Source organism: Vitis vinifera, chromosome 1, assembly GCF_030704535.1.
Source record: "Vitis vinifera cultivar Pinot Noir 40024 chromosome 1, ASM3070453v1".
Classification (NCBI taxonomy): domain Eukaryota; kingdom Viridiplantae; phylum Streptophyta; class Magnoliopsida; order Vitales; family Vitaceae; genus Vitis; species Vitis vinifera.
Genome location: NC_081805.1, coordinates 26,920,333 through 26,934,165, shown reverse-complemented (window position 1 = coordinate 26,934,165; position 13,833 = coordinate 26,920,333). Strand labels below are relative to the sequence as shown.

Here is a 13,833-nt window from a genome sequence, read left to right as displayed (position 1 = left end):
TCTTCCAAAATAAGAAATCTAAAGCTTTTAAATAGGAATTGGAAACCTAAACTAGTTGTTAGGTATAATTTGGGATCGATGGGTCAAATTGATTACTAGTTATTAGGTATCAGAAGATATAACAACTAACTATTAGGTCATAGGGGATGGATCAATTGAAGCAACCTTATAGACCTATAGGGGACAAACTAACCCCCTCAACTAGTTAAGCAAATTGGCTCAATCAACTGCCTTATATCTCAATTAATAAAAGTAAAAATGCAAGTTTTCAAGATTGAGTTAAGGCTGAAAAACTACCTCTAAACTCCTTAACTTTTGAAAAACTTTTTAAAATGATTTTAACTAAATATAAACTCAGGTTTCTACAGCTCAATCAACTCCCTTATATCTCAATCGATAAAAGTGAAAATGCAAGTTTTTGAGATTCAGTTAAGACTGAGAAACTACCGTTAAACTCCTTAACTTTTGAAAAACTTTCTAAAATGATTTTAACTAAATATAAACTCAGGTTTCCTCAAATCAATTTTTCAACCGATTTACATAAAAATATAAAAATAATTAAGTACTTAGAAGAAATTAGGAGAGTTAGGTATATAAAATGAATGATCCTCATGCACCAACAATTTTACAAAGAGATTCTAGACAATGATCTTGATTGATGTTTTGTTTGACATCTTCTTCTTCTTCTTATTGATTTTTTTGACTTCATATATTTTTTTATTACCTTTTAAGAAACTTTTTTACTCAAACACACTTAAGATAAATAGTTACTTGTAAATCTTATTTTGTTATTATCGAAACACAGATTAACCACATCTCGATTTAACAATCTTATTAATGATAAAGTATAGTTTTGTGCAAAATTAAAGAATATCATACTAGATAAACATTTATGAATAACATTATCTAAAAAAGAAAAAGGAATAATCTTAAGAGTTATAACCCATAAAATAATGATAAAAATGAGAGGAATTAATAATGGAAGTTCTTTACATAAAAGAAAATTAACAAAATATCAAAGCCCCCATGGGTCAGCAGATGCATAGTGGGTTATGTTATAACCCCAAAATCCACATATATCAATTTGGGGTCATACTCATACTATTTCTTTTCTCCATCAATTAGAGAACAAAATCAAAGAAGCCAAAAGCAAAAAATAAATAACAAAACCCATTAATAGGACCCAATTAAAGGAACCCCAAAAAAAAAAAGAAAAAAAAAAGAAAAAGAAAAAAGAGTTCCATAATTTAGCAATGATACATGTGGGGTTGGGGAGAAAATTAAGTAATGGGAAATATTAATTCATCATTTTCTTTTTCTCTTTGTTTTTTTTTTTGGCCCTTTTCCTTCAAGCACTCCTACCATAGTTTAAAACCATGACATGGTCTGAAGTGGATGAGTCTGGTTGAAGAAAAGTGAGTGCATCTCTTGGACTCCATATGTTATCTCTTACATGCTGCAATGTGAAGAAAGGTAGAAGTTGTTGCCCTCTACATGTTATCTCTATCTGCATTTATACAAAAATATACAAACAATTAAATTTCAAGCATTACATAGACTAATGGACAATATAATTTATTAATCATATATTATTTGTTTATTTTTTAATACTTTTTTCTTTTTATTTTTAAAAAGAGTCAATAGCATTTTTATTCAAATTACCATAACAAAAAAAGCTTAGCTCTAAATAAACATGAATAAACTATTTTAAGGTTTTGAGTCCCAAAAAACCTATCACATACAATGAATTTTGCTTTTATTATGAATTAAAGTATTCATCCATTCCTATAAAATGAAAAGAAAAAAAAAATTGACACTGATAATTTTTTTTTAAAACAGTTATATATTCCACATAACCAAAAAAAATAAGAAGACATATTTGATAAAAAAAAAAAAAATAGATGACAGTTTTCTATTTTTAAAAACCGTTTTTAAGAGTTATTTTAAAAATAATTATACAAATATAAATAATAATTAAAAATAAAATATGATCAATGAAAATAACTTTTAAAATACAGAAAACATATTGACAAACACACTTTTATTTTATAAAACATCACCGAACAATATTTAAAAATTATTTTCAATTTTTTTTTTCATATAATGCTTCTCAAACATAACCTATATTACCTCATTTCCAAAAATAACTAAAAGTGTTTTCTAACAATTATTTTTTTTAACAAAAAATTGGTATTGGACATGTTTTTAAAATATGAAAAATTACTTAAAGTGATTTTAAGAATGACCGTTTGATAATATTTTTACTCAAAGTATTTTTAGTAAAAATGTTTTTTTAAAAAATATTTTTAGGATAATTAATTCTTAACAAATACTATAAGTGATTTTTCAATATTATAATTAATTTTTTAGATTTTTAAAAGTGTTTCTTAATTTTACCAAATATTTAATTCTTTTTAAAAAAATCCTTTTAAACTAAAAATATTTTTTAAAATTACTATCAAACAGAATTTAAGATAATTATCTAATCATGAATTTTTCAAAAATTATACAATAAATTGTAAAAGAAGTCTATGAAAACACTTTTCATTAATTTATTATATCTAAACATCAAACCACTATTTCTACGAAACACTACAAATAAAATCTTTTACCTAGGATCTATATGATACAATGGTGGATAACTCATGATTGTAGATCAAGATTTTTCATTGAATATTGGATTCATGAGAAAGAAGAAAAATTAAAAGAGGATATGTTTACAATGATGACATAGCATCGTCATCATAATGGTGCATGTTGGATGAAAAAAAAAAATCATGTCAATGGAGATTTTGTAAGCTAAAATTGTCATACCATGATCAAGTGGATCATCTAATCATGATTTTGGATTACAAATGTTTAATCCCTTTTCCTATATATTATTATTATGAGGAGATCATACTTAGAAGAATTGGAATGATGCGTAGTTCACCTTCTTTTGGCTTATGTTACATACAATGTATCTCATCATCGAAGGCTTTATTTTTTAAAGTAACCCCACAAGACAACAATGATTTTACTTTAGAAAAATACATTGGATAACTACTATCATAAATATAATCACATGTTTTAAAAAAATTACCTAAAAGACTAGTATTAAAAAATGTGTTTTAGAAGAATGACATGATTGATTAAAAGTTAAGTGTTACAAAAGGAAAAAGAGTAAAAATTAAAATATATTAAAGAAAGAAAAATAAAATTAATTATAAATTTATATATTTTAAAATTATTTAATATTTGTATAAATGAAAAAAAAAAAAGCCAAATGAATTTTCTTAAGTCTTTCTCTCTTTTTTTTTTTCCTCTAGAAAAAATAGTAGGAGATTTTTTTTCTTTTCAATTGAAGTTTTAGGAAAAATGCATTCCAACCAAAGATTGTTTGACTCTTAAAAAGTAATAAGAAAGGATAATAAATAAAAAGGAAAAAATTCTTATATTTAAATGCTGAAAAAAATGAGGAAAAAAATATTTAAAATTTTAATAAAAATATTAAAAGATTTTTTTTTTCATTTTCTCTAAATAAATATGAGGATAATAAAGTAAAGTGTATTTTTTTTATAATTTATTTTTTTCAATTTTCTCAAAGAATTAAATTAAAAAAAATTAGAATCAAAGATAGAATTAAATTTTCTGTACCTAAAAAAAGTTTCTAACGCTTTTCACCACCTTACAGTTTCTATTCTTATAAATTATAATATCTCATACCCAAAAAGTTTCTTTTTTTTTTTTTTTTTTTTCCACCTAGGGGAAGGAGAAGGAGACATTAAGAAACAAATGATGAAAAAAAAAAAAGCAAAAAAAAAGAAAGTGGAATTGAAGTCAGCTTTGTGAGGAGCTTACGTCTTCAAACATTTTCTTTGTTAACGTCTACTTTACCCATCAACTTTCTTTCTCTTTCTCCCTTCCCAAACTTTTTTCTTTACTCCAAGGGATTCCCTCATTCCGCCAAGACGCAACAATTCGGTCAGCGGTCAGCTGCCGAAACAGACCGTTCTGGCCTGCTCCAACATCCCACGATCGAGAAAACTGCCCGAGTTTAATCATTACGGCCCCACCAAGACTTTGCTCGTAAGCCAAAATCATGAAACCATAGACTTTATATATACATATATATATATATATATATATATATATATATATATATATATATATATATATATATATTTCTAAAAATAAAATAAAATAATCTTCTAGTATTATACCCAAACAAAATTATTAAAAAATAAAAATAAAAATGGGTAGTGGATCCAACAAGTACGGCGATGAATCGGCACGATTTCTTTCTCTAGATATCACCTACATGCACGTCTCCCTCACGTTGCTTGCTCTTTCTAAACCCTAAAAATGAAAGGTCAATATATTCCCTCATGAACCACCCTCTTTTTTTTTTCTTTTTTTTTTTCAAATTTTAAATTGGGTTTGAGAAGGTTTAACCCAATCTAATTAAAGGGTGGTTGTGATTTTATTTTATTTCGTATTTTATTGTGCATGCAATGCATTCACCAACGATGTAGCTTTGATATTGGAGGGTTTTTTTTTTATATTTTTTTTATTTGTTTTGTGCGTGGGCTTTGATAATGATTTTGTTGTGGATTTGCCACTCATGCATTGCTTTCCTCCAACGTAAAAATAGATGCTTTTATTTATTTGGTTAAATGAATAAGGGTTTGGTCGTGGATGACATGATGGGAGTGCCTTAAAAATTCCATCAAAGTGCACCACTTAGGGTTCTTGATGGCGCTTTTTAAGAGCAGTCCATGAAAAAGAAGATGATCGGAAGGCATCGGAAGGCTGACGAAAGAGGGCGATAGCGCATGCAGAGAGATGTCGAGATAGACAGGGTCCACGTGTGATTTTCGGGGCCCTACGCTATATCATTTTCGATGTGTTTGTATCGACTTTTGTTTTAAGTGTCAACTAGGGCAAAGGATAATCCAACTCCAAGATCGTTTAATCTTAAAGTCAATGCACTACATAATAAAACAATGAAAAAGAGGAGCAAACCTTCCCACCACCTTCAAGACATCTCTTTTTGCTTTCTTGCTTTGATAATTATTATCTCCCATGAACATAAAGCTTTCATTGCTACTCACATATCGTGCCTAATCATCACAAGATATAGTAGAATATTTTGTTTGCCTAGCAAGTATGAACACAAAATAATGAAACCCAACCACTAAATCGATTTCCTGATCCACCCCAAACACTCCAAAATCCACGCAACATTCATACTCATATATATATATAAACCCTAATGATCATTGACTACTTATAGTTGTTTTATGTCAAGTGTGAAAAGGTAATGCAGGTTTTGCATTATTTTGGGTGACATGGCCATGCTTCCTAGGCTAGAATTTCATCGAATGATTCTAATCGCCGCCCCCGGCCGGCTGTGGATCGAAGAAACGAAAAGAAATTGCCTAATCAATGTCATGACATAAAAGGTTGACTATATCATAATTTTGATTATACAAGAGGGAGGAGAATGTTGAGTGTGTGACACATCTTAATTTTAGGAGAGAAGAATACAAAATTAGGGTTATATTTTAAGCATCTTGTCATGGTTGTATCTGTACATATCAAATTGTTTTTGTTCAAATTAGATATGGATTTAATCTTCACGATCGCCCTTATTTCAAGGCATGAAGTTGAAGGCATAAGAGAAGCGTATTTGAACATCCAAATAAAAGTGTTTATTAAGGGATGACCTAAGTGCCGGAATGTACGCAAATGGACCTTAATATAAAACAACAACAAATGGGAATGTTGTACAATTTTTTTTAAGCTTTCGATTTAATTTATTTGTTTAGGTAGTGTAGACAACATAAAGATATGACCCTCATTGCCAAATTCAACTGATTGTTCTTGGTTTCTAAAGTAGGGTTATAGAGAATATTTGCATCCATTCATACTATATAACATCATTATATATGGTGTTTTTTTTCACCACTTTGAGTATTTAATATCATTTTATTAACCTAGAAAAACCTCTCTTAGCACATACACCTAATCAACTACCGATATATGCAAACACCGGATTAAAGAACGAGGTTACACAATAGATGCCGGGTGTATTAGTACTATAAATGCGTAGAAACCTCATCCCACATGTCATATATTTTGAATGCAAAAAAGGTTGGGTTCAACCCTTAAGCTTAGTTTTCGAAATAGGCACATCATATTAAGAAATCCTAATTTTTTTTTTCTTTTTTCGTAAAATTAGTTGATATGATTTTTCAATACTAACATTCTCACACCCTAATGGAAAATTATACCCTATCCACAATATCAAGAAAGCTTTTAACTTCGGGGAAAGCTTGGAGCTCTACGATGGCATTTTTCGGAGGTTGGTCATGTTATATATGTTGGGCATTACGTCCGAAAATTTTATATACAAGACTGTATGGAGAGATATGGTGGTATTTGATAATACTACTGTGTGCATGAGAAGCAATGTACAAAAGTGATGGGGCCTATGAAGCAGTGGATCTAATGCCCACGTTCTCTCACTTTATATAGTGCATCTCCCCAACATTATTACTACGTACCACTCTATGGTTTTTTTCTTCTAATAATGACTATTCATCCATTTGAAGTCTAGTGTAAGGTATGTCCATTTATCAATTGTGAGTGTCCTCTTCTAGGTATAAGCCCCCTACAACACCTTGTAAAGTCTCCACAGATCTAGCTAGCTCTCTAGCATGCAAGTTTAAGTATGCACAGTAAGAAAATGGAAGATGTCGGCGAGCATGTAGTTTCTTGTTTAATTTATGAAACCCTACTAGGGTTTTGCAAGTGGAGGAGGATGGTGGAAGAAATCGATTAGAATAAAATTATCCATGGGAATTTAAGGTTGGAGGAATGGAAATGTTAAGGTAGGAACAATGAATTGATGCCAGAAGCAAAAAAAATGGAAAGAAATTTTAGGAAAAAACTTGTTACTGCAAACCCTGGTACTAAGAATGATCAATCTAACCCTAATTCAGCCTAGCTCAAAGTAACCAGTCCCCTCCATTATAGCAGTCCTAGTTCAAAATTGCGATGATGAGCTGTTTGAGAGTATAAATGGATCAGAAAATAAGTTCTATTATTTATCAATCCATCCTTATATGATCTGTTATACAACCTCCCTCAGCCTAGGCCTTAGGAATTTGAAATGGGGGAAGAGGGTCGGTCTAAAGGATCCTCCCATTTTGTGGTTCGACGACTCTTAAACAGCTAGCTAAGCTCAAACCCTATCTCAATTGCACCCTATTGGTTGGATCTACTAACAAAAAGCTGCATGTCACAAGTTTAAAATGATCACCAGGTAGTCGGTTCGGACCAAGATCTAGGGTGAGGCTTTGATTTTTTTGCTTATGGCCTTAAAATCCACTAAAACATATATATAGATTGACGATATCCCTTTTTTTAGGTGTTGTATCCCATTTTTCTAAGTGTTACAAACCATGAAACATTACTTTAATGATGAACAAGAAGCCTAAGGAAAACAGCAAAACCCATTTCTATAAGAAGGAAATTAAGAAGGTGGTAGGTAGTTTTGTTGGTAAAATTCTGAATTCTTCATTACTTAAACCATAAACCTTAATTAATCCCATTACTAAAACATCGATGACGAACTAACATGGAACTTGCGACCATTTAGCAAGAGCCAAAAACTTTTCTTCCTAGGCCAACCCCAACCTTTACAAGAATAGATTATGGGCTAAAAGCCTAATAGTACAAAAAGAGATGAGAGCTACCTAGAAATATACTTCCCACCTAAATATGATGTTCTCACTTGAAATAAATACTACTAAGATTAACCCCATTTTAGTTCTGATGTTTCTTTCATTGTTTCTACACCTACCTTGTCCATATCTACATGTAATTTATATAGGTGGCTCAAAAAATAATTTGAAGGTTTTTCCTTTTTCGGTTTTTTTCTATGTATCAATTCTTCACATTCTCATCCTCAACATGACCACGGCTAAGTTTATATGCAGAATATGGAATGCAGTAACATTGATGTTTTGCTACTGAACTACTTTTTCTAGATAAATTATTCACGCATATATGAAAGGAAAAGAAGCAGCAGCGAGGGTTTAAATTAAATACCTCTGATTCGCTATCGAGTCTCAGCTTATTAACCACATACTTCATTAATAATCGAACTGTCATCCTCCCGTCTCTGAGAGAATTGAAAACATAAAGGAAATGTAAAACAAAATGCCTCCATCAAAACAAAGGCAAGGCAACAGAAGAAAGAAAAGAAAACGAAAGAAAATAAAAGAAAAATGTACTTGATTCTTAAGTAGCTCTTGGGTATCTGAGGCAAAAAGGGTTCTTTGGCCCTGCATTGAGAAAACAAGTACAACCCATTAAACTAAGCTGGGGTGTTTTGAAAACTGAAAAACAACCTAAAAAGAAAAGAAAAAAAAAACCAGAAAAAAATAAGGGTATGGAGGTGATCTATTCATGCTTTCCCCTTTTCACTTACTGGTTTTGCGATGCTTGTAGAAGAAACCAAACACCCGAATGAGGCCTGTGGGAGGCATTGGCATTGATGATTCTGAAATCCGAGCTCGGCCCAGCTACATCTACTCCGGGGGCGTGGAGTTGGAAGGGTGTAGCGAAATAGGGGGCTTGGGGTATGAAAGATGAAGAGGTGGATGAAGAAGCCGATGTTATATTTTGCGGGATATGCCGGAATGCCCAGTTAATATCTTGGAGATGAGGAAAATTTGAGGCAGCTCCAGGCTGTTGTTGTTGCAAGAATAAGGATGTGCTAAAACTGTTAGTGATATTGGTAATTGGCCGCGGTGGCGGCGGCCGGAAGTCAGGCAGGTGGTGGATGATGGGGCCTAATGGCCTCCCTTGCTGCGAGCCGCTGCGGCCTGGTAACAGATTCAGCTCAACCATCCCACCTCGGCCGGACATGGGATCGAGCTGATGATGATGGTGGTGCTGCTTGCGCTCTTGGCTCGTCATTTGGCCGCCAATACTCAATTGGAGCCACTCTTCGTCTCTATCTTCCTGCATATCTTTCGAGCTGGAGCCTGTCTCATTGACACTATCAGCTCTTGATTCATTTTCCGCCATGGGAGCAAGCACTAGATCAGATCCTAAGCAAGCTTCACTACAACAGTCATACCCTTCTAATCTGCTCATAAGACATACGTTCTCGTCCAAGTAATTACCAGTATAATCACCATAACCGCCGCGAAAACACTGTTTGGAGAGATTACGCGCAGGAATCATGGTCATGTCGAAACCCTCCTCCCAAACCCCAAAACCAACGCCCTTCTCCGATTACCCCTCTCGTTTCCCGGCTTGCCGTGGATCTCAGCATGAGCCATGGATGACGACAACAAGAGGCGGGACGCTGCTGTCTTTAAATTGAAAGACGTGGAGATCTGTAGAAGCCATAAGCATGTGTGGAAGTTATGGGAAGATCATATAACCCAGAAAATATACCCATTAACCAGATAAGGGTTGTCCCCAGTTTCATAGTAAACAAATCCAAAGACAGCAAGAAAGCGAGCAACAAGGCTTGGAAATCTCACTTTCCATTAATTCTCTTTGTTTGGAAGCTTGTGTTGGGGGAGATGAAATAGTTGCAGAGGAAGAGAGAGATGGTGGTCAGTCAGTTATATGATCAATAAATAATTATTTAATTAATTAATTTTTTTTGTAATAAAAATTATTAAATTAACGAGGTCCAATAGTAATATTTTTTTGACTTTATCAACAAGAAATATATGTTGCACCTGTTTTAAAATGGGGAAAAAGGTTTGAGGGTCCTCCAGCTAACACCTTTAAGGGCATGTTCCAAGGACAAAATTTACATTAAAGGCTTTCTCTTTTCTTTTTCTTTTTTTTCTTTCTTTTTTTTTTTTTTTTTTTTGACATATCACAAAAAGGTCCTTTTTAGCACCAATACCATTACCCGTCTCCCATTTCCTTTGTTTTTTCTTCCTCTTTTATACCTAACCTCAATATTTACACGCAAGTCTTTTGCTCTCTCTCTTACTTGATTATACCATTGATTTTAATTTTGAAAACCGCTACAATTTCCGCTTCCACTTCTAAAAAAAAACCTACAATCCAAACCAAAATTTGATACCATATTAAATCATCAATTTCCCTATAAACTTAATTTGACGGGATTTGAGTTTAATATGCATGTTATGGTGCTTAAGAATGAGAGGCGGGTTTAAGTTGAATTTAGCAAATTTAACCGACAAATTACTCGAATTTGAATGTGAAATAAAAAAGGGTAAGATAGAAAGTGTATATAATCCCCAATTTTCAATATATGTACACAAAATAATAAAATAAATAATGGGTTTTTTAATGGGTATATACATATTTATATGTACATATAGAATGGCTGTGGGAGGACGGGGTGGGGAGTGTTTTCTTCACTAGACCCAAGAAGGAAAACAGCATTGGATGGCAGCATGTGCCTTCCACCCTTACTGCAAAACTGTACGAGCTCTGAATTGTCAAGTATGTCTCTCTCTTTCTCTCTAATTATTATTATTTTTTACATTTTTCTTTAATAATTTTTGGGTTGGAGTTGAGAATTGAGAATTGGGGAGGAATGAGCCTGAAAAGCTGATCTCATTCTTTCCAACCCATCAAACATGTTGCTGCAACCTCTTTATGTTTTCCTCTTCCTCTCTCTCTCTTGAATGAATGAAAAAAAGAATGGAACTTTTAGAGAGGCGTCATTTCTCTAACTGAAACCCACATGCCCATTGGGAAGAATGAACATATCTCTCATCTTTTAGGCTCAGCCCAATATTATAGAATTAAGACTAGTACAATTAAAAGTAATTTGTTAAGAAAACTTGACTTTAAAAAAGAGTAGTAGTAGGAGTAGTATATATGTGAAAGCGGAGGCGTGGCCTTTGGTGGCAGTGCATGGGCATAGAATGACTTAAGCTTGGAATAAAAGCATGAAAGCGAGAGGCCTTTGATGGAGATATCTTTCTACCCAAAATTCTCCTTCAAGATTCCATCGACTTCCTCTCCAAAACCTCTCCCCCACGCGCTTTATTTCCGTGTTTACCATCATCTAAAAATTCAATCAACCCATTTTTATAATTATACTTAACTCTAATTAATCAACTTTATGTATAACTAATATCAAACATGACATATAATTAAATCATGAGTATTAAGGAGCATGATACGCATATTGAATTTAAATTTTACAAATTTAAACTTTAAGAAAATTTATTAATTTAACATGATATCAAAACTTGGATTGACAGGATGACTCATGTTCAAATTGTCTCTCAGCTATTTGCATTTATTTATCTCTCATTAAATCCATTAATATAGCAAGGTGTTAAGTATTAAACATCTCGTTATCATATTGAATTTAAATTCTGCAAGTTTAAATTTTAAGAAAAATTGTCAATTTAACATGATATCAAAACTTGGTTTGACGGGATGACTCATGTTCAAATTGTCTCTCAACTGTTTGCATTTATTTACCTCTCATTAAATCCATTAATATAGCAGGGTGTTAAGTATTAAACATCTCGCTATCACATTGAATTTAAATTCTACAAATTTAAACTTTAAGAAAAATTGTCAATTTAACATGATATCAAAACTTGGTTTGACGGGATAACTCATGTTCAAATTGTCTCTCAACTATTTGCATTTATTTATCTCTCATTAAATCCATTAATATAGCATGGTGTTAAGTATTAAACATCTTGTTATCATTAATCTAATTAATCTTTGGGTTATAAAATTATAAGAGAAAGGAAGAAAAAAAAGATAAATTATGAAAAAAAAACAAAAAAACAAATATGATACAAACTAATTTAAAATTTTGTACATTTTTAAACTCATAATTTTTTTTATTAAAGAAAGAGACAAAAGAGGGAGAATAAACTTGAAAAAATATAAAAAAAAAATTATTAAATTTAAACTTATATTTTCCTTTGATCTTCTTCCTTTCTATTTTCCATTTTTTAACTCGGTCATTGCATTAGGATATTAAGAACACGATTGACCATTGCCAAACACACAACCAAATGTACTTTAAGTCGTAGACAATTTGTTATCAATAATCTAATCAACTTTTGGCACTCATAGTTGAAACCAAACTTACTTGGAAACTAGTTGGATTGGAGCAACAGGTTGATCATAATCATTTTTAGCCTAAAACGTTTGAACATGCAGACAAAGGCAGATAGAACATGCTTCACACATAGATTCCTAAGACTTGAAGTTGGGACATCACACATTTACTACACGGCATTGGTTGCTTAGTTTTTTGGATTTCAAATCTCTATATATTGGGGACCCCCCTAGGAATATTGGTGGGTTAATGCCAAAAATAAAAAATAAAAAATAATAATAACCACCCAACCCAAAACTAAAGCCTTCTCTTGACATTGAGGCATGTACATATGAAACGTAATAATCATGCATGGGATGCCCTCATGACTTAGAGAAAACAGAAAAAGAAAAGAAAAGAAAAGGGATGATTGTCCATGGAATTTACTTAGAATTGTACCATTGAGGGGGACCAATTTATAATAGCTTTTCAATGTGCTTGTTCCCATTAGAGAAAGTGGTTTGGCCTTGTGTTTTTGCTCTTTTGCTCCATGCCCCACTTCATGGCGAGATGTGAATTCCAAGATTTCTACAAGTATAAAAATGTTAAACACCCTTTTTCCCTTCCACAAATTTTAGGGTTTTTCTTTTGTTCTTTTTTTTTTTATCATATTTTTTAGGTCATAAAATTATTTTATATCTTTCAAAAATAAAAATAATTTTTAAAAATAATTATCAAACTTAAAAGATGAAAGAAAATTTAATTTTTATGTTTAACTTAAAAAGATAAAAATATGATGGTTAAAATTGGAAATATAAGAATATGATATTCATTCAAATATAAAATATGTGAATTTTTATATTAATGAATTAGTATGATATAATTTTGATAGAAAATAAAAATACACTATTAGATTTTGAATGTGTGGGGACAAAAAATTGGAAAACCATGATAAAAAATGTGAGGTAGGTTTTGATATGAGAAGACGCATTCGTCATCATGGCATCATCAATGCCATCATCATCACTCCTCCATTTACAAATGAAAGAGTGTGACCCAAAACACACAATGGTGGTTTTGGAGGGAGAGAGAGGGAGAGAGAGAGAGGAGAGAGAGAGAGTAAGGTCTATTTGCATGTGCATGTGGGATAATGAGTGGCTATGTCAGTCCATGCATGTGAGTGTGGGGAAAAAAGAAGTGGGTTTAATGCGTTGAAACCTTTGAAACCTTTGAGAGAGAGGGAGAGAGGGACAGAAAAGAGAGAGAGAGAGAGAGAGAGTGCATGGCTTGTGGAGAGTTTGTGCTTTGTTTTTGTCAGTTTTCATACACTTGGTAGGCTTTGAATGAATGAACTCATGTATGTACTTCACACATCTTTTCAATTCTATATTTATTTAATTTCCACACATAAACAAATGTATAATCCACAGAGAATAAATAGATGCCTATGACTTATGAGAAGTTTTGTCAGGTGTCTTCATTTTCTGCCACCAGGGCTTCTCCCCTTTATAAATGCCTTTGTACTTCCCCACTACTCTTATTACCTCCTTTGTAGGGGAGAAAGTAATATCAATTTTTTGTTTTGTTTTTTCTTTTCTTAAGAAGAAAATTTTGAAGTATCATAAAATTTATATTATCAAATAAATATAACAATCAAATACAAGTATAAAGTTATATAATAAAATTATACAAGCATGATATGTTGTGTTTAGACTTGATAGGTATCAATTCATATTGTAAATACCCCTTTTTTAATTTGATTTCAAAAT

General features: G+C 31.9%; 1 protein-coding gene across 1 annotated transcript; it reads right to left on the bottom strand.

Moving 5' to 3' along the window:
* Nucleotides 1–957: 957 nt before the first annotated feature.
* Nucleotides 958–9,590, bottom strand: LOC104880861 (protein LAX PANICLE 2). The gene is made up of 4 exons (XM_010658870.3): nt 8,480–9,590; nt 8,283–8,333; nt 8,098–8,170; nt 958–1,507 (listed from the first exon to the last, which is right to left on the bottom strand). The coding sequence occupies exons 1-4, from the start codon at nt 9,244–9,246 to the stop codon at nt 1,349–1,351; spliced, it is 1,050 nt and encodes a 349-aa protein (XP_010657172.1). The 5' UTR covers nt 9,247–9,590; the 3' UTR covers nt 958–1,348.
* Nucleotides 9,591–13,833: the final 4,243 nt, after the last annotated feature.